This window comes from Scardinius erythrophthalmus (genome assembly GCF_964197995.2).
Source record: "Scardinius erythrophthalmus genome assembly, chromosome: 21".
NCBI classification, from domain to species: Eukaryota; Metazoa; Chordata; class Actinopteri; order Cypriniformes; family Leuciscidae; genus Scardinius; species Scardinius erythrophthalmus.
In genome coordinates, this window is record NC_138241.1 from 3142887 (window position 1) to 3162564 (window position 19678).

General features: G+C 38.5%; 1 protein-coding gene across 1 annotated transcript in view; it reads right to left on the reverse strand.

Annotated features, from left to right (window-relative positions):
• gclc (glutamate-cysteine ligase, catalytic subunit) overlaps positions 1–19678 on the reverse strand; it is a 47039-nt gene that overhangs the window by 17742 nt on the left and 9619 nt on the right. Inside the window, exons 4-7 of the mRNA XM_081351408.1 lie at positions 17355–17468; positions 5992–6050; positions 4424–4560; positions 4272–4346 (exon numbers count right to left, since the gene is read on the reverse strand). Coding sequence (XP_081207534.1) covers positions 4272–4346; positions 4424–4560; positions 5992–6050; positions 17355–17468 — 385 coding nt within the window. The remainder of the gene's footprint in view (positions 1–4271; positions 4347–4423; positions 4561–5991; positions 6051–17354; positions 17469–19678) is intronic.

A 19678-nucleotide genomic window follows, 5' to 3' on the forward strand; every position in this document is an offset into this window, starting at 1 on the left:
TGCTGGCTATATATATATATATATATATTTTTTTTTTTTTTTCTAATTATCAAAATAAAATATGGTCCTACAAAGCTATTATTACCAGAGCATGTGATCAGAGCAGGTCATTTTACCATTGTTGCCAGCATGACTATACCAGCTCAGCAAACAGAAGTCTACTACTGAGAAATTTCACGTTATTTGAGCGAACTTTGCTTTTCCAGTGCGTGATCGGTACATGACTGGAGTGTTTGGGCCGTTAACGACAGAGCAGAACGCGCAGCGCAAACTGGGAGTCGAACATTGAACATTGAGCAGAGAGCGCAGCGCGCAGACACACACACATACACACATGGAACAGGGAGTGCGGCGGCGCACACGGACCGGAAAAGCTTTTTTTCGCCCTGCAGTCGATTTCATTGGTATAGGTTACAGTGACGACGGGTAAAACTTTAGAATCAGCTGCAGGGCGGGATTTGCGCTGAACGCGGAGACTTCCGCCACTTAATATGTTTGTGTGGAAACACGAAAATGTACCTATGTTCCGCACACAAAATATTGCATTCGGTCATTCGGTACACACGTGCACCGAACCGAAAGCCCTGTACCGAAACGGTCCGGTACGAATACACGTACCGTTACACCCCTAGTTTTTACACAAAAAAAATACCTGAATGTAATTACAGCTATAATTAATTTCTGTAATTGCATCTATAATTACACTGTTGACCCCTTAACCCACCCATACCAACAAACATACAATACTACCTAACGTTTTTTAATATAAGTACATAGTAGTTAAAGACACCTAATCTAAAGTGTGCGTTTCTCTGCTAGCTTGTTTCACATGATTCGTTCGATATGATTCATTCACATCACTTCCATCAGAGACAGTCTGCCTGTTTTATTTTCAACATGACTTGGGTAACACTCTATTTTACAGTGTCCTTGTTACATATGTTACACGTACTTACCATAGTATTAACAGTTAATTATGCATAAATACATGCAACTAACCCTCAACCAAACCCTAATCCTACCCTATCCCTACAGTAAATACATGTAGCTGCTAGGGCTGTGACGGTGGCAGTTTTTCCGCACCACCGTTGGGTTGTTTTGAAATAAAAAAAAACAAAGAAACAACAAACTAAAGTCTTCAAAGCATTGAAATAAATATCAGTAAATACTGGTAACTTAAATAATATAATAAAGTTGAATCTATAAAAAAAAAAAAAACTTTCGTTTAATATTTCCACACAAAGACGCGTGATAGCCTACCGCTATGTGCTTTGAGATGGATGTGGGACACGAACAGGAAAGAGACCATCGACCTCTTTTCTGATATCTTCATGTTTTCTACTTGTTGTAAAAGGTATGAAAAGCAGATTTTATCTTCCACAAGGGCAAGACATTTAGGCTATGTTTGATATTGCGCTGCCAGAGAAAGCGAAACAAAAATCACCCGCGCGTGTGAAACGCGCTTTACAAATAAACTTGACGCGCCTTACCAATTACCATATGTCTAATAACAAGCACAAACTGTGTTAAAAAGAATTTGACGTACAAGTAAAAATGTAGGCTATCTGTCCTACAGCGTTTTTACTACTTTACCACAGGAAAGAATACGACAAAAGAACCGGCAAATGAATGTGTCAAATATAGCAAGGAGACATTTGAATTGTTTATTAATAAACTAGTGTTTTCTGTGTCAGTGTCGGCTGCAAAGATGAAGTTGACGATGCTGACCCGTCATCTTCGCAGTGAACGCGCGTGAGAAATGCACACTTCATACGGAATACATAAGCATATGCTAGTTGGTTTATTTTCGTTTTGAATTGTTTTGTTTAACCCTCTGAGGTCGACAAACGCGCCGGCGCGTTTTGCTGGATTTTCTCCACATTGTAGCACTATAAACTTAAATTTCTCCGTCATTTATGGTCATACAGAAAAAATAAATATAAAAAAAGAATCTGTGGTATTTCTACTTTTGTATGTGTCCACTTCCAATCAAATCAAAACATTGTGCTTTTGTAAAATAAAGAAAATAAACAGTGTGTGCGTTCTGCCTCTCCGTCGCGGTGAACTTTTTTTTCTTGAGCACGTCTATAAACTGAAACAAAACTCAGCGAATACTTGTCACACATTTATGAGCCATACACCTTTATAAACATTTAAGTGTGTACTTTTAAATGATCGGATTCAAAACGAAAACAAATATTCTCTGTTTAAGTAATTTGTATAAAACCAACAAGATTTCCAGCTTCTCAAACGCTTCCTAATTATTTTTAATTCGGCCACGCCCACTCGCGCAAAAGATATTCACATGCAAATCTCCACATGGAACGCGATCGCCCTCATTACCTCAACAACAAAACACTTCACTTCACTTTTCGTCGAGTTTGAAAGACCTGCCTGAGCTTACATTGGATTTACATCAGAAGAAGAAGAACGATATTTGAAGACAAGAAAGATAAGGTAAGTAATTCTTACATATTAGTTTGCTATTGTTGCATAAATTTCACATTGCAGTTGAACTGTTGCTAGATATATGGTGAATATTATAATATTTAGACCCGTGTTTACTGTTACTGTGTTTGTGGATATCTGCTCAAACGTAGATAGGCTATGTATATGGTAGGCCTAACCATAATGTTTTATATTTGATCGCAATCGCGTTTTAATGTATCATATTTTTGATCGCGATCGCGTTTTAATGTATCATATTTTTGATCGTGATCGCGTTTGAATGTATCATATTTTGGAAAAGCAAAACGCTCCAAACGGCTTCATGTTTTTACTATTATCTCATTTCATATCATCATAACGAATGGAAACATTTGAAGTAACATGATAATCAATATATTTTTCTCTAGCTTAGTTGTTACTGAAATCTTTTTTAAATTAATATATAGGCTGCTATATTGTTATTATTTTATGCAGCACTGCGCATAGCCTATACCTACAAGGCACAACAAACCTGGTGTTCATTATATATTGTTGGAAACATTTGTGTGAGTGTGTGTATTCTGTGAATTTTAAAAAGCAATTTTAACAAGAAAAATCTAAAATGTATTCCCAAAATCGTGCAGGCCTTTCTCTTGATATCAGTATGTTCTTTTTTTTTTTTTCAGGGCCCAGATGCCACTGAGTCCTGCTGACTTCAACATTCACAGTACATGTCTCTGTACATGAACATGGTAAAGTGAAAATCAAACACCTTAGAAAATGAAAGGTATGTACAATGTTTTTAGGAATGGCACAAAGGTCTCTTTCTTCAATAAGTGCTTTTTTGTTGTGTATCTTTGGATTATGTTGTGTTGTAAATAAATCCAAACAATTTTAAAAGCCATTCTTTTTTAAATCTCCTCATTCTTTGTGCAAGGTTGGTCAGAATGATGGGCCCTGATAAGCTCCTAATAGGGCCATTAGGGAGGTTCTTTGTCTTTCTCAGGTGTGGAAAGCTTTCATATTAATGAGGTGATCCGCCCCTTCGCATATTGCTTTCTAACACAAAACACGTCGTAAAATTTTTAAATCAATATATTGTCTTCTCTGAATGAGCAGTCAGGGTGATTCTCACATAGTTTTAGAGCAAATGTTCTAGGCTACGTGATACAATTTTCAAAAGTCTTGTGAAGAAATAATCAGTATGGGTTTCATGACCTTATTTCAGTGAGAATTTATTTTTGTATTTTCACAAACCACGCATAAATGTCATTATCTCAAAACTACAAACTTTTACATACATGCTGCTGATATATTATTGTAGCCGAGTTTGTGCTGAATACAGTGTAATTAGACTTTAGCCATGAAAATGTCACAAGTAACAGAAATAACCACAAATGTCAGAGCATGTCAGAACACCTCCAGGGCCCAGAAAACAGCTCAGACCTCAGAGGGTTAAAAGTAGACAATTCAAGCTTTCTATATGGAATAACTAATGGAATATTGTTAAATTCGCTGAAAATCGGACGACCAGATCGCAAACCAGAATTTAAAGCGGACAAAGCTTAAATTTATGGGCTCACACACAACTCTCTCATTCGTATAATCTAGCATTTATTTGCTAACCTATAATTTCTTTTGTAAACAAAGCTTTGTGCTTCACTCGTGTCATAATATTCATGTAAAACAGTATTCACATACAAAAAAAATTGTTTTGACACTGTAACAAGTGTAACCTGACTTGGTTTGTAATTGCGGTTCTTGTGCCTTTGTCACTCAGTTGAAATATAACATGGACAGCTCTGTCCTTAGACTTTGCATTCCTCTAACCCGTGTTCTCTTACCACTATTGGACAGAAAACGGCCAGTTGGTCGTAGAGGTAGCGCGCCTCCCTGATGCTGCAAGCCTGGAAGGTCACCTGTAACATCGATCCGATGTCAGTCACATGACCCCAATATTCTCAATGCAAGTCGATGAGAGAGAACGTGACTTCACCTGCAGGCAACAGTTGCCCATGCCGAAGCCCATGGCGTCCATGTAGATGTGATCGGGCAGGGCTCCCCGGGCCGCTTCTCCATCGTCCTCCGCAAACGTCTCCACAAACGGAGACGGGGTGTTTTTATCTTTGAAAACTGAGAAGGACACGGAAGTCAAAAGATGAGCCATTCCAAATGCGAGAGAAAACATGCAGCAATATACAGTAAAACTAACATTTATTCAGACACCTTGCTATCTTCACTTACATACATTAACTATGTGAACTAGTGCCCTACACCCACTAGCAAAAAAATATTAAAAAATTATATAATTTTTGTTCATGGGAAACACATCTTTAGCTTCTGAAACTAAACAAATCTGACTTTTTGCAGAATGTCCTCCCAAGCTTGCAGGAGCGATAAAAGTAGGGATGGCGATATATCGGCCACCGTATCGGTATCGGACAATATTTGGTCATTTTTAATGTCATCGTTATCGGGCCGATAAGAAAATTTGGTCGATATATTATTAAAGCTGATAAATAATGGATTATTTCCTTCAGCTGAGACGCTTCAGATGCGCACTTGATGGTTTTGAACTGCTTGAAATATGATTGGAATCAAAAAGGAAAATAAGTCTGTCATATCGGCCACATAACATTATAATGAGAACATCATTATAATTGTGTGCTTGGGACATAACTTTTAATCGTGAGAGTTTTCTTTTTTGTAATCAGGCCTTCAAAAATTATATATCGGCCAATATATGGGTTATCTGCTTTCAAATATAAAGAATTATCGGACAAAATTATCATATCGGTGCATCCCTAGATAAAAGCGCCCTCTTTCACAGGAATCTTTATACTAAATTTCTGCAATGTGAACAGGGGCCTTCTGTATGTCATTTATGTCATCACTGGGTAGCTCCGCCCACTGTGAAATCTCATTGGTCCAAAAATCCAGCTTTGGAAACATTACGATTTTGCAAAACGTCCCTTATGCTCACCAAAGCTGCATTTATTAGATAAAAATACAGTAAGAAACAGTTTTATTGTGAAATATTAGTATACTATTTTCAATGTGAATATATATAAAAAAGTAGTAATTTACTCCTGTGATCAAAGCTGAATTTTCAGCATCATTACTCCAGTCTTCAGTGTCACATGATCCTTCAGAAATCAGTATAATATGATGATTTGATGCTTAAGAAACATTTATGATTATTATCAATGTTGAAAACATTTTCATTTTTTTGAAAAATGTAATTTTACAAAAAATTCTATTCAGACCCCCCCCCCCATTTTAAACATTAATTATAGCCATTCAGTGTGATTGAAAGCTATACATTTTTTAACATTTATTAGGCTTCAAAAAATATAACTTTAAATTTAAGTGAATTTCAAACAATCCTCACATAAACCCATAATAAATGTCATATTTCCTTCCTGTCTAACACATACAGAACAATATACAGTCTAGAGTAGATCAAATGAAACCAGACATATAGCGTTTATTTTATTTCCAGAGCGAGATTGACTTACAGAAACAACTCTTAATTTCTATAATAAAAAAAAAAAAAAGACTTACTTGGTACGTTAATCGCCACCTTTTCTCCCCTCCGGTGGCGTATGTTTCTGGTCAGAGTGCTGTAACACACACTGATGCATTAGTCAAAGCATCCACACCTCATTCAGCCGCATCCAGTATTTAGAAACATTACATAGATGCAGGATGAGTTATGTGCTTAGAGTTAGTGGCTGGCTGAAATCTTCAACTTACTGTAACCTCATCCTTCCTCGGGTCATTTTGACCCGAAATTTTATTTTGTTTTTTTAAATTGAGTGTTCATCAGAGGGGTCCAAGACCCTAGTACTTTTGTCACACTTGAACCACAAACACACACACAAAAATTAAATGGTTTCGAGGAGTTTTGTGGTTGAAATTTAAAAAAGCAAAAATCCTTCAGTCTCGGGTCGATTTGACCCCCTTAGGAATAAATGTAATGTGAGGAATGCTTCAGGACACTTAGACAAACCTAAAAATGCTCAAAATTCTAAATTAAAATGCTAAACCTTTACCAAAACAAAAATGTATTTTATAATATCTAGATGTGTATCTGAATGCATACTGAAGAAAAGCTGACTTTAGGACCCAGAGGGACAGCTCATTTTCTCCATATAGAGATAAGGCCATCTAGAGTCATGAAATATCATCTTATATTATTATTTTCAACAAGAGGTCTGCAAAGACACACAATGGAAGATATTTTGAGCTGAATTAAAAGCATTTTAATTTTAGTTATGCATGCGTTATTTTGAATATAAGTTGAAAGAAAGTGAGGAATGTGCTTAAATTACTTTTTATTTATTATTTATTGATCAAATCCAGTAATTTAAAGGTAAATAAAATAAATAAATAACAAATCTCCAAAAATTTGCATTTAAAAATAGAAAAAAATATTATCAAAATGAAATAAAAATAAGATTTCTGGACATTTTTTTTTCAGTGTGAGAGAAGGACGAGGGGTAAATATGAGCAAACATAATGGAAGCACCAATACTTTTAGAGAGATCAGATGAACAGCGTGTCTAAGGCTCTCGGCTACTGGTATGTGAAAGATCATTGTCTGCTGAACCGGTTTCCCATAACCCCCCTGGAAATGCCTCAGAGCTCTAGCTTACACAAACAACTTCACATTGTTCTGCATCAGATGACACTTCAAACACACTCAGCTGCAAGGTCAACTCACACCGTCTCTTTAGGACACGAAACCGATAGCTGTTAGTGGCCTGTAGGGCTGCACGATATTGGAAAAAAAATTACATTGCGATATTTTTTTCCCAATGATATATATCGCGATATTGCGAGCCATCAATCCAGGCTAAAGTCAATAATTAGCCTACCATTCCATGTTATTAATAATTTCACTAATAAGCAAGCTTCATTACAAAGTAACAAAAAGGCCACTTAATATTTTATTCCAGAAACATATTTCTCTCAGAATTCGGTGAACGTTCTACAGGACCTAACGTTCTTCGGGTTCTAGGACCTGAAAAATTATGTTTTCTGTGCTGATTCAGTGACGCGTTCATGTAAACGGCACCTAGACCCAACAAAAGTAATGATTAATAATATGTAAAATATTACAATGAGACATTTTAATTGTTTATTAATAAACAAGTGTTTTCTGTAAAGATGAAGTTGACAATACTGACTCGCGATATTCGCAGCAGTGATCGGGAGAAATGCACTTTTCATACAGATTAAATATAGCTATATATATTTTTTAATGGTTCTGTTTAAAAGTAGAGATTTCTGTAGATAATAGATATATTTCTATTTTTTTTTTTTTTTTTTTTTTTTTTTAGGTGTGTGAGGCAAGTAGGCTACCTTTTACGCTGAGTTTCGGTTCATGGATCATATCTTATAATCTCCAGTTCAGGCGCTGGCTGGCTGCTATATTTAATTTCTATTTAATAAATCCAGGAAATTGGATAATGAAATTCTGATTAAAATTAAGATACAATTAATACAAAACGAAATTCGTTTTAAAGAAAGGCTTTGTGCTTTCTGTTTGAGCTCTCTGTGAAAGTTTTAAAGCAGTCTTTTTGTGCCGCTTTCATAACGGTCGCGTCCGTAATGTCACGTAACATTGTTTTTTCCTCATAAATGCGAACACGAAAAATAAACGAATTTTTAAAAAAGACAACCATCCACAACTTTATAACACTCCAGCAAAGTAGCCTACCCCTTTTTGGTCAACATCCTCCTTTTTGTAGACGAAATAGGCTAGTCCCAAATAGCTGATTTTTAAATTTTTTTGCGGCGGATCCTTTCGTCGCGCATTTTTGAATGTTGGCTGTGAGCGGTGGAGAGGTGAGCGCGGCACAGCGAACCAATCACTGTGCAGGCACGCAGAACGCGTATGTCACCCCAGCAAAAAGCCATACAACAAACTGGTTTTTACTGTGTGCTACCATTCTCTTAATACACTATGGGTACTGAAGAATCCAAATTTAAGAATCCAAATTTAAGAATATGTTTAAGATCTGCTGATCTTACTTCCTTACATAATAACACATGAAAAACTAAGGTGAATTACACTGTATTGGGCATTCAAGGTGACAGCTGTCTAAACATTGTAATAGTCAGGGGTCTTGTTAGTCTTTTATCTTCCAACTAAGAGTTGGACTGTGTGTGAATGTTACCTAGTCTAAGGTCTCGTGACCATTTGTTGTTTATACCATCTTTGATCTTCCAACTAAGAGCTGAACTGTGTGTGACTGTTACATAGTCTTAGTTCTCGGGACCATTTGTGTTTATAACATTTGGGGAAGTCAGTCGGGGGCAATTGCCTCTATTGTCTTTAGATGATTAGATTTAGTGGTTACCTCTAAGGCTGTGTGTATGTTTAGCACCTTTAAGGACAGCCCACTGAAAGGCCTATAAAGAAACCATGTAAAGTTTGTTAGCCAGAATGATTTGGGAAGAACTGCAGCCGCGTACAGCGAAGTCCTCAATAAAGAATAACTTTGTTTGAACGTGATCCCCAACGTCTCCTGGTCTCTTGCTTCGACGAAGAAAAAGTTTTCAACAATTTGGTGCCGTGAACCCGGATGGAGAAAAAGGAAACTCAAAGAACTTCAAGCTCAAAGACCTGAATCCAGATTGAAACAGCAAACTCAACAAAAGATCTGCTTTCCAGACTGCATCTTTTGGAATCCAGAGCGAAACTTCCAGCTAAACAAAGATTACCAGACTGAATCTTTCCAGCTTCCTCCAGATTGAAACTTCAAGCTCAAAGATCTCAAAGCCTGACTGAGTTACAGAATCTTCCTTTACTACCAAGGGTTGGTGAGTTTCACTTCATTCAAAGAACCGCTACAGACCAGTATATGTGTTTTTTCCTCTGCGCCGTTCAGAGAAGAGTTAACAGACAGCTGCAGGGTTTTGTTAACTAAGTTATCCTCTAAAAAAAGTTTTGTTTAGAGATGAAAGATACCCTCTGCCCGTCAGGGAAGATTAACAGTACATTTTAATATTGTGTACCCTTTGCTTTAGGCAGAGAAGAATTAGCTTTACGTGCTAGTTATTTTGGTTTTATCCTCTGTTTTTTGTAGGCAGGGAAGATTTTAGCATATGTGCTAATATTTTGGTTTATCCTTTGCTTCAGGCAGAGAAGAATTAGCTTTACGTGCTAGTTATTTTGGTTTATCCTCTGTTTTTTTTGTAGGCAGGGAGGTTAAGTGTGAAGTGTTGGTCATTTGGAAAGTTAACAATAGTTAAGCTGTGTTAACAAGTGTACCCTCTATTGTAGACAGTAGAGAGAAGTTTTAGTTTTTTTGTTTATTGTGTGGTAACAAAGAAAACTCAGAAATGTTTAGAAAAAATGCCAGACTGATCCCCACAACGGAAAAAGGTGGCTTTGCGACTCCATCGTGGTCAGAAAGCGAATTCAAAAATATTTTAAGAGAACAAATGGACACTATAGTCACTGAAAAAGTTAGACAGGAACTAACTCAGAAATATGAAATTCACCCAGACAAAACTTGGTCAGTAGATGAGTGTAAAAAGGTGCTTGGAGCAAGCATCCGCAAAAACAATATGAAGGGCATTATTTGTGTTCATAGAGAATTCGTCTTAGCAAAAGCCACAGAACAGTCTAAGCGCAACTCAGAGCTAGAGAAACAGGTAAATGAGCTACGTGCTAGAATATCTTCGTTGACTAAGAAATTGAGCCGCAACAAAGCTATAGAAAAAACTGATGTAGAAGTTAGTCAGCCAGATAACATTTACCCTGACTTACAAGCTTTTTTTGAAACAGATGTAGCCATCCAATCAGTAACTGATAAGCCAGTAGATTCAGTAAAGGTGTGTGGCGCTAGGAGAAGGTCTCAGGGAATTGAGGGAACTGAAAGTGTTCCTCTCAACTCTTCTGTTGTCCAAGTACAAACTGTTGCCAAAGCGCTAGGACCCAAAGATATCGAGAGACTATCCCAGAGCTTACCCTCAGCACGCACAGAATTTTCTGAATTTAGAAGAGCATTGATCAGTAAAATGCGTCTTTATGACATGTCGTTGCCAGAAGTTACACAGCTGATGTCACAAATTCTAACTGAATCTGAATTCAACAGTTTTGAGTCTGCTGTTACGTCTGAACTACAACATGCCAGTAAAGGCGATTTGAAAGAAGGTGTTTTGAAAATCCTAAAGAATCTCTTAGGACCCAAAATAGACTGGTCAAAAGTTACTAGATGTGTACAAAAGAAAGGAGAGACTATAAGTGAATACACTGAAAGATTTTCTCAGGCAGCTGCCACGTACAGTGGAATAGTGGAGGATTCTGAAAGTGTACTAGATGATAGAGGAGCTCTAATCCGTATTTGGGCAGATGGTCTTATAGCTGAATACAGATCAGCCTTGCCATTCCTACATGTTACATGGGCTAACGAAACTCTCAGAAGTAACCTAGACAGGTTAGCTACATGGGAAAGGGATGCTGATGTTAAAACCCAAGTGAGAATAGCAGCAGCTACGTTTAACCCAATGAAACAAGACAATAGATGGACTAAAAAAGAAAGCACATGCCACTACTGTGGAAAATCAGGGCATTGGGAGAAAGAATGTAGGAAGAAGTTGCAAGATAATAAAAGAAATAGAATGCATAATTCTGCTCCTTCTCAACCTGCCTACAATCCTGATGTAGTTCAGCAAATGTCCACTGAAACTTTAGGGCAACTCGCTCAGGCTCTTCTAAGAGCACAAAAAGAACAGGAAAAAAACTAATTGTTGGGGCTGTGAGTAGCTACCTTTCCCCTGTAATCCATCATAATGACAAAAGAATTTTTGTGAAAGGTAGCATAAAAGAAAAAGAGATTGATTTTTTGCTTGATACAGGCGCAGAGATTACAATAATTCCTACAAAATTGGCTAAAGGTTTAGACATCCCGTACAAGAAAACCAAACTTTCTTTAACTGGCGTAATAGGTGAAGATTCTGTTTTGTATGAAACCCCGCCCATAGAGGTACAATTTGGCCCGAAAACTCTGACTACAAAATTGCTATGTGCTCCATTGAATACAGGTGCAATTTTAGGCATGGATCTTCTGAGACAAGTACATCTAACTTTAGACATGTCCTCAGAATCTGCTAGCATTAAAATTTCCTCAGCACACGTTTCTACCAATAATGCAATCCCTCCAGAGTATGCTTTCTTACTGAATCATCCAATTTGGGCTAATGACAAGGATGATTGTGGTTTATTGACAGGTGTAGAACCAGTCAAATTGACAGGAACTCCGCCCCCGGTTACCAAACAGTATCCAATCAGTAAGGAAGCCATACAGGGAATCAAACCTATTGTAGAAAAGCTGCTGACGCAAGGAGTGCTAGTTAAAACCAACAGTCCCTGTAACTCACCCATATGGCCAATCAAGAAATCCAATGGAACATGGAGACTTACCATAGACTACAGAGTAGCCAATAAAAACATTGATAAAATCACCCCGCTAGTGGCAGATCCATCTACAATTTGTAATGGCTTACCATTAGATTGTAAGATTTTTTCAGTAATTGATATGTCTAATGGATTCTTTTCTGTACCATTGCACTCTGACAGCCAGCCATGGTTAGCTTTCACAGTTGACCATGAACAATATCAGTGGACCCGATTGGCCCAGGGATTTCAAAACTCCCCGACCATATACCATCAGGCTGTCAGACGTGATTTGTGTGACCCAGAATGTCCAGTAAAACAGTCCACTATGATCCAATATGTCGATGATATTTTGATTGCCTCAACAGACCACGAGGTACATCAAACTGAATTGGCATCATTGTTGGACTATTTGCATAAAAAAGGACACAAATGCAGCTTTCACAAAGCTCAAATTGCTAAAAAGCAAGTCACATTTCTGGGTCAAACAATTGGTGCAGGAAATAGATCTATTACACAGGATCGAGCGGCTTCAGTCAAAGCCATACCTCCGCCTACTACCATTAAAACACTACGCTCATTTTTAGGAACTGCAGGTTACTGTAGACCGTGGATTGAAGAATATGCCTCGATTGCTCAGCCTCTCTATGACTTGTTGAAAGGCCATGGTAAAGATTCAGATATTGTTTGTATGGAAGAGCTTCACCTCAAAGCATTCAATGATTTGAAGAGAGCACTATGTCAAGCACCAGCATTAGGAATTGCCCAATCTAATAGACCCTTTGTGCTTTATGTCCATGAACACTTGGGCTTTATGACTGCATGTCTAATGCAAGATCATGGGGGCAGTTTACGTCCAATTCATTACTATTCTGGTAAACTTGACATAGTAGCTCAAGGTATGGGACCATGCCTCAGAGCAGTACAGGCAGTTCATCTAGCGCTTCAGGCTTCATCAGCAATGGTGTTAGGTCAGACGGTAAATGTAAAATGCCCTCACGCAGTGTCCGCACTAACGAATCAAGCAAAAGTCACTTCTGTCACTTCCTCTCGTTGGGGAAATTGGTTAACTACTCTCACAGCCCCGAACATTGTTTTACAGCGTGCACCAGTCACGAACCCCTCCTCATGTATGATGTCTGCAATGACTGAAGTTGTGTTAGAGGATGAAGGCGAAATGACTCATGATTGTGTTACGCTTACATACGCAGCGACAAGTGAAATAGCAGAAACTCCCATAGAAAATGCAGAATTTGAGTTGTTTGTTGATGGTTCAGCTCAAGTAATTGAAGGGAACAGACGAGCAGGTTATGCAGTAACGTCCACCACTGAGGTGGTAGCTTCAGGTCGTCTTCCAGATCATTTTTCAGCTCAGGCTGCAGAACTGGTAGCTTTAACTAGAGCATGCACACTAGCTTCAGGATCAGTTGCAAATATCTACACAGATTCCAGATATGCTTTTGGGGTTATTCATGATTTTGGCATCATTTGGCAAAGCAGACAGTTTCTAACTTCTGCTGGATCCCCCATTAAGCATGCTGAATTAGTGAAAGATCTTATGTTTGCCATGAAACTTCCAAAGAAATTAGCGGTGATCAAAGTGAAAGCACATCTCACAACTAACACTACAGAAGCTAAAGGTAATGCTCTTGCAGATGTAGCAGCTAAACAGGCTTGTTTCTATGTAACTGTACAAGTGTGTTCAGGTAGTACAGCACAGAAGACAATTCTGCCCCCTGAATCTATCATTGATTTGTACAAAGATGTTCCTCTATATGAAGCATGGACATGGTTAGACAAAGGAGCCACCGTTGATTCATCTGGCTGCTGGACCAAAGGGGGGAAGTATGTTGCTCCCGAATCACTGCTGCCATATTTGGCTCAACAAATACACAATTTGGGTCACAGTGGTCCAGCAACGATGAATCACAGGTTCTCAAATCAATGGTGGAATCCAAAATTCAGAAATGTTTGCACAGAAACAGCCAAAAGGTGTGTTACATGTCAGAAAAATAATGATGTACCAGCAGCCATTACACCAGCAGCACATACCCCAGCTCCACCAGGACCATTTCGTCATTTGCAAGTTGATTACATTTCGTTGCCTCGTTGTAAGGGAAAAACTGACGTTTTGGTAGTAATAGACAAGTTCTCAAGATGGATTGAAACTTATCCAACAGGGCGTGCTACCGCTGCACATACTGCTAAATGTCTTGTCACTGATTTCATTCCCAGATGGGGTTTACCAGATTGCATTGACTCAGATCAAGGTACACACTTCACAGGACAGGTAGTTAAAGAAGTGTCTAAAATGTTGAAGATTAAGTGGAATCTGCACTGCCCCTACAGGCCACAAGCATCAGGACAGGTTGAAAGGGCAAACAGAACAATCAAAACCAGGCTAAGCAAAATGCATCAGGAAGGAGTGTCATGGGTTGAAGCACTGCCAGCAGTACTGTGTAGTATGAGAGCGTCACCTAACAGATCAGTAGGACTGAGCCCTCATGAAATTATTACAGGACGCCCAATGCAGATGCCAGGTGTGATTGATCTTAGAAATGCTGATGTACACATTGCCTCAGATGCCCTGATTGCTTACTGTGAAAACCTCACAAAGGCAGTACAGAGTGCCAAAGAGAGAGTTGAGTCTTGTTGGCAGACTCCACCAGAAGGTGGACACACAATCGTCCCAGGTCAATGGGTCATGATAAAGTCATTCAAAAACAAACCATTAGAGCCTAAGTGGCAAGGACCACATCAAGTTATGTTGATTACAGCAGCTGCAGTATTGTGCCAGGGAAGGAAAACCTGGACTCATGTGTCACATTGCAAAGTGGTTCCTCCCCCTACAGGGATAGGATAGGACACATGGACCAGTGAGGAGCCCAGGAAGAACCGGAAGCAACAGGCTTTCGGGGGCCAACCCTGTGGTGAAGATTCCCTTATAGGCCCTTCCCAACCATAGTCTCTCCTCACCTCACTGTTCCTTTTAGGTGTCTCATAAATTAAGAAATAGGGAAAGAAGGAACCACAATTAGCAGACTCAGATTGAATAGATGATACAACCCTAATGTTTGTAGTCTTTACAATGAATACTGGTCTGTTGCAGTTGTTCTTTGTTTGTTTGTTTTTAACCATATGCACTGACCCACACACCTGCATATACCCAACCTCCAGAAAACAACTAGACCAACTGCAGAGACTACAACCAACACAGAAGAAGAAAAAAAAAATAAAAATACACAACGCAGAAAACTCATCTACGGGAACTTCAGTCATCCAGCAACATGATCAAGATTGCCTTAATACTAACCATCATGGACATAGCGCAAAGTGTAGACCCCAGAAACAACATATTCTTAGAGCTGATGAATATGTCAAGAAATGCCTTGTTTGCTGGAAAGAACGTTTGCATGCCACATGCACCTTCAGTAGGAGCCGGAATCCCATGGGTTGCACACCCTCTGTCCAAATGTGACACGTGTACCTTATTCGATCGTCAGAACAGTGGATTAGACAAAAAGGATACATGTCACAACGTAACCATTCCTCCAGCTTCTCAGTGTTGCATTCCTGGACTACCATCCTGCAACCTAACTTCAGCTACTCCCATCATGACAGATCTACTCCTGCCAATGATGTTCCACTGGTGCATGGAAAATTATGCTCCAGCATCGACTCCACTGGGTGAGATTCCTCGTGAACGTTGCAGTTTTGTGATTGAAAGAGGAACAGATGATTCCTATGTGTACGTTACTACTACAGAGAAGAAACAGGAAAATGACTTAAACGAGTGTCTCTTCAGGAACCCATCCCTACCGAAACTTTTTGCAATAAATCAGTGGTGTATGATTCCTCCACCAACTGGCACTTTTTGGTTATGTGGAACTTCTGTCTACAGCATCCTACCCAGCCAGTTCAACGGCAGGTGCACCTTGGTTTATGTTCTGCCAGCTATCAGAGAAAACACACACTACACTCCAAGCTCTCCACAGTTACAAGATTCAGCTCCTTCTACCAACAAAGATGGCTGCATTCCAGGACTCACTTGTGTTCAAACGTGGTGGTCAAGAACTCTTGGAGCCTTAATCCCATCGTATGGTGTCATGCAGGCTCTCGATCAAGTCAGAAGCCTGTCGGATTCTGTACAGAAATTGGCCAATGATACGGCTTTGGCCCTGGGCAACATCACGAACGCTCTCGCTTCGCACAAGATAATGATCTTACAGAACAGAGTAGCCTTGGATTACATTCTTGCAACACAAGGAGGAGCCTGCACCATTATCGGCCCTGAGTGCTGCACTGGGTTAATGGATCCAACAGAGAACTTAAACAAAATCCAACAAGACATTCTTGATCTTTCAACAAAATTACACCAGATGACTGAAGACAATTCTTCATGGTTCGGAAACTTGATTGGTAAACCCTGGCTGTGGATTAAAGAAATAGCAATTCTGCTGTTGTTTCTCCTACTGGCATTCTACGTATGCTTCCACAGTATCAAGTGTTTCATTCAACGAATGACTCACACCTCGCACGAGAAAATGACTGATTCAACCATAAAAGAATATTACCCGTAAGACTTCACGGACCCTAAGTGCATGTTTGTTTCTGTGTCAACATGCAATTACAGAAAATCAACACAGAACATATGCTATGTGCCTGTACCTTTTTCAAGTTACAAGAATGAACATATGCGATGTGCCTGTAACTTACACCAGTTACAAGAATTAACTTTATGTGTTTAAATTTGTATTTTGTGAGAGTTTTTAAGAACTCTCAAACGGGGGACTGAAGAATCCAAATTTAAGAATCCAAATTTAAGAATATGTTTAAGATCTGCTGATCTTACTTCCTTACATAATAACACATGAAAAACTAAGGTGAATTACACTGTATTGGGCATTCAAGGTGACAGCTGTCTAAACATTGTAATAGTCAGGGGTCTTGTTAGTCTTTTATCTTCCAACTAAGAGTTGGACTGTGTGTGAATGTTACCTAGTCTAAGGTCTCGTGACCATTTGTTGTTTATACCATCTTTGATCTTCCAACTAAGAGCTGAACTGTGTGTGACTGTTACATAGTCTTAGTTCTCGGGACCATTTGTGTTTATAACATTTGGGGAAGTCAGTCGGGGGCAATTGCCTCTATTGTCTTTAGATGATTAGATTTAGTGGTTACCTCTAAGGCTGTGTGTATGTTTAGCACCTTTAAGGACAGCCCACTGAAAGGCCTATAAAGAAACCATGTAAAGTTTGTTAGCCAGAATGATTTGGGAAGAACTGCAGCCGCGTACAGCGAAGTCCTCAATAAAGAATAACTTTGTTTGAACGTGATCCCCAACGTCTCCTGGTCTCTTGCTTCGACGAAGAAAAAGTTTTCAACAGTACTACTAACGTTACCCTTCACATCGCATGTTCCGGCGATGTGACTATCGCTCATTCGCACATCGCGATGTCGATGTTAAAACAGAATATCGTTCAGCCCTAGTGGCCTGGGTCACATGATCTCTCACCTGAATCTGGGGTGTGTGTTGATGGCCTCGTCGGGGAAGAAGAGAGATTTCGACACCCCTTTCTCAACAGGTGTGGGTTTGTGTTCTGGCAGTGTGAAGCCTGGGCAGCCTAACCTGCAAAACACACACACAAAATATATAGATTAGCATCGTACATTGCAACTCTACACGTGATTTAAAGGGGTGGTTGATTATGATTTGACTTTTCTAACTTTAGTTAGTGTGTAATGTTGCTGTTTGAGCATAAACAACATCCGCAAAGTTACAACGCTCAAAGTTCAAAGGACTACAACAAACGGCTGGTAGAGACTACACGACATTCCTCCCGGGTTAGTGACATCACCAACCTTAAAATTTACATAAACCCCGCCCCCTGAACACGATTTATAGATTATCAAGACAGAATATGCTAATCAAAGCGTTATACCACCCCTTTAAAAGCATGGAAAGGCAAATCTGCCTGCATCTTTTATCAGGGTTAATAAAGCCTGTGGGGTCAAAGGGCGAATGTTATCTACACAGACGAGGCACACCCAACTCCTTCAAACAGATTTTAGCTTGGAAGCAAATCGAGTTTCATCATTTTTATTCTTTTGCCACAAGCCGTACACACACTGACATTCAAAAGTTTGGGATCGGTAATATTTTTAATATTTTTAAAATAAGTCTCTTCTGCTCCCCAAGGCTGCATTTATTCAATAATTTTTTATTTTATTTTTAAACAGTAATATTGTGAAATATTATTATGATTTAAAAGAACTGTTTTCTATGTGAATATACAGTAAAGTGTAATTTATTCCTGTGATCAAAGCTGAATTTTCAGCATCATTACTCCAGTCCTCAGTGTCACATGATCCTTCAGAAATCAGTATAATATGATGTTTTAATGCTAAAAAAACCCATTAATTATTATTATCAATTCTGATGAATAGAAAGTTTAAAAGAACAGCATTTATCTGAAATAGAAAGCTTCTGTAACATTAAACACTACCGTTCAGAAGTTTGGGGTCAGTGAGATTTTTTTTTAAAGAAATGAATACTTTCATTCAGCAATGATGCATTAAAGTGACAGTAAAGACATTTATAATGTTAGAAAACTTTCTATTAATCATAGTATCCTGACAGAAATGTACACAACTGTTTTCAACATTCATAATCATAAATTCATAAAATGTAATAATATTTCACAATATTACCATTTGTTTTGTAGTTGAAAAGCAGTATATACATTATACACATATACATATATACGAGGACTGGGCAAAAAAAATAGATTTTTTCGATTAATCGTTTTTTAAAATGTGGTCGATTCAAAATGTGAAAATTTTAAAGGCCACAAATCGATTTTTTTCCATATTTATTTATCTATCACCCAAAAGCCAGAATTAGTTTTTTCCTACACTGTTCTAGCAGTCTCTATGTTACAGCTAATGCTGTGAGATTATGCGTGTTTTATCTTAAACATAAAATAACCTGATTGTGTTTGATCAAAGCATCGGTTCTGACTCGTCCAATTTCCAGCATCAATTTTTCATCTTGCATCAAAATCTGTCTATTCATCGCATTTGAAAATAGAGTTGGGTTCTGTTTTAATGTACCCAAGTGTACTAAAATAAAATAAAAAGAGTTTAATATACAGGTTTGTGGCTCTTAATTTCTTTTTATTAATTAACCACTTGTAAACTTATGTTCACTGTTCTTTATAAAATATAGGATTTGTATTAAATCTATATTCATTAAGTCGAATCGAAATAAAAAAATCTAAATCGAAAATCAAATCAAATTGAGAGCTTGCGAACATCCTAATCGATACCCAGCCCTAATACATACATACTGAATAAGAAGATCTCCTTATAACTGGAACAACTATGTGGCAGGGCCTTAATAAAACACTGTCATTTATATGAGAACTGGTGCAGCCCAAAACAGTCGTGTTGTTAATCATGTGGGTGAACACTAAACAGTCCATTTATCTAGGAGAAATAAACACGCCGTCCAGAGACTAGGAGTGGGCAGTGTGACCAGTTACACCACTTCAGGAAGATATCGAGGTAGACAGACACTGGGGTTAAAGCAAAAAAAAAAAAATTCTCAATTTCTCCTCAGCCAAACCCCATTCCACAGCCGGTCACACACCCAGTTAAGAGCAGTTATTTCTTCCTCTTGTAATTAGGAGTGTAGTGAGTACATGCTTTACCTTCACAAATGAAATACTCAAAGAACATTTGCATTTAAAGAAAGGCCATTCTGAACTGCATTTCTATTAAGCCCCTTTCACACAGCGCGCTGATCCCGGGAAATTGACGTAAAATTGCTAGAGTGCC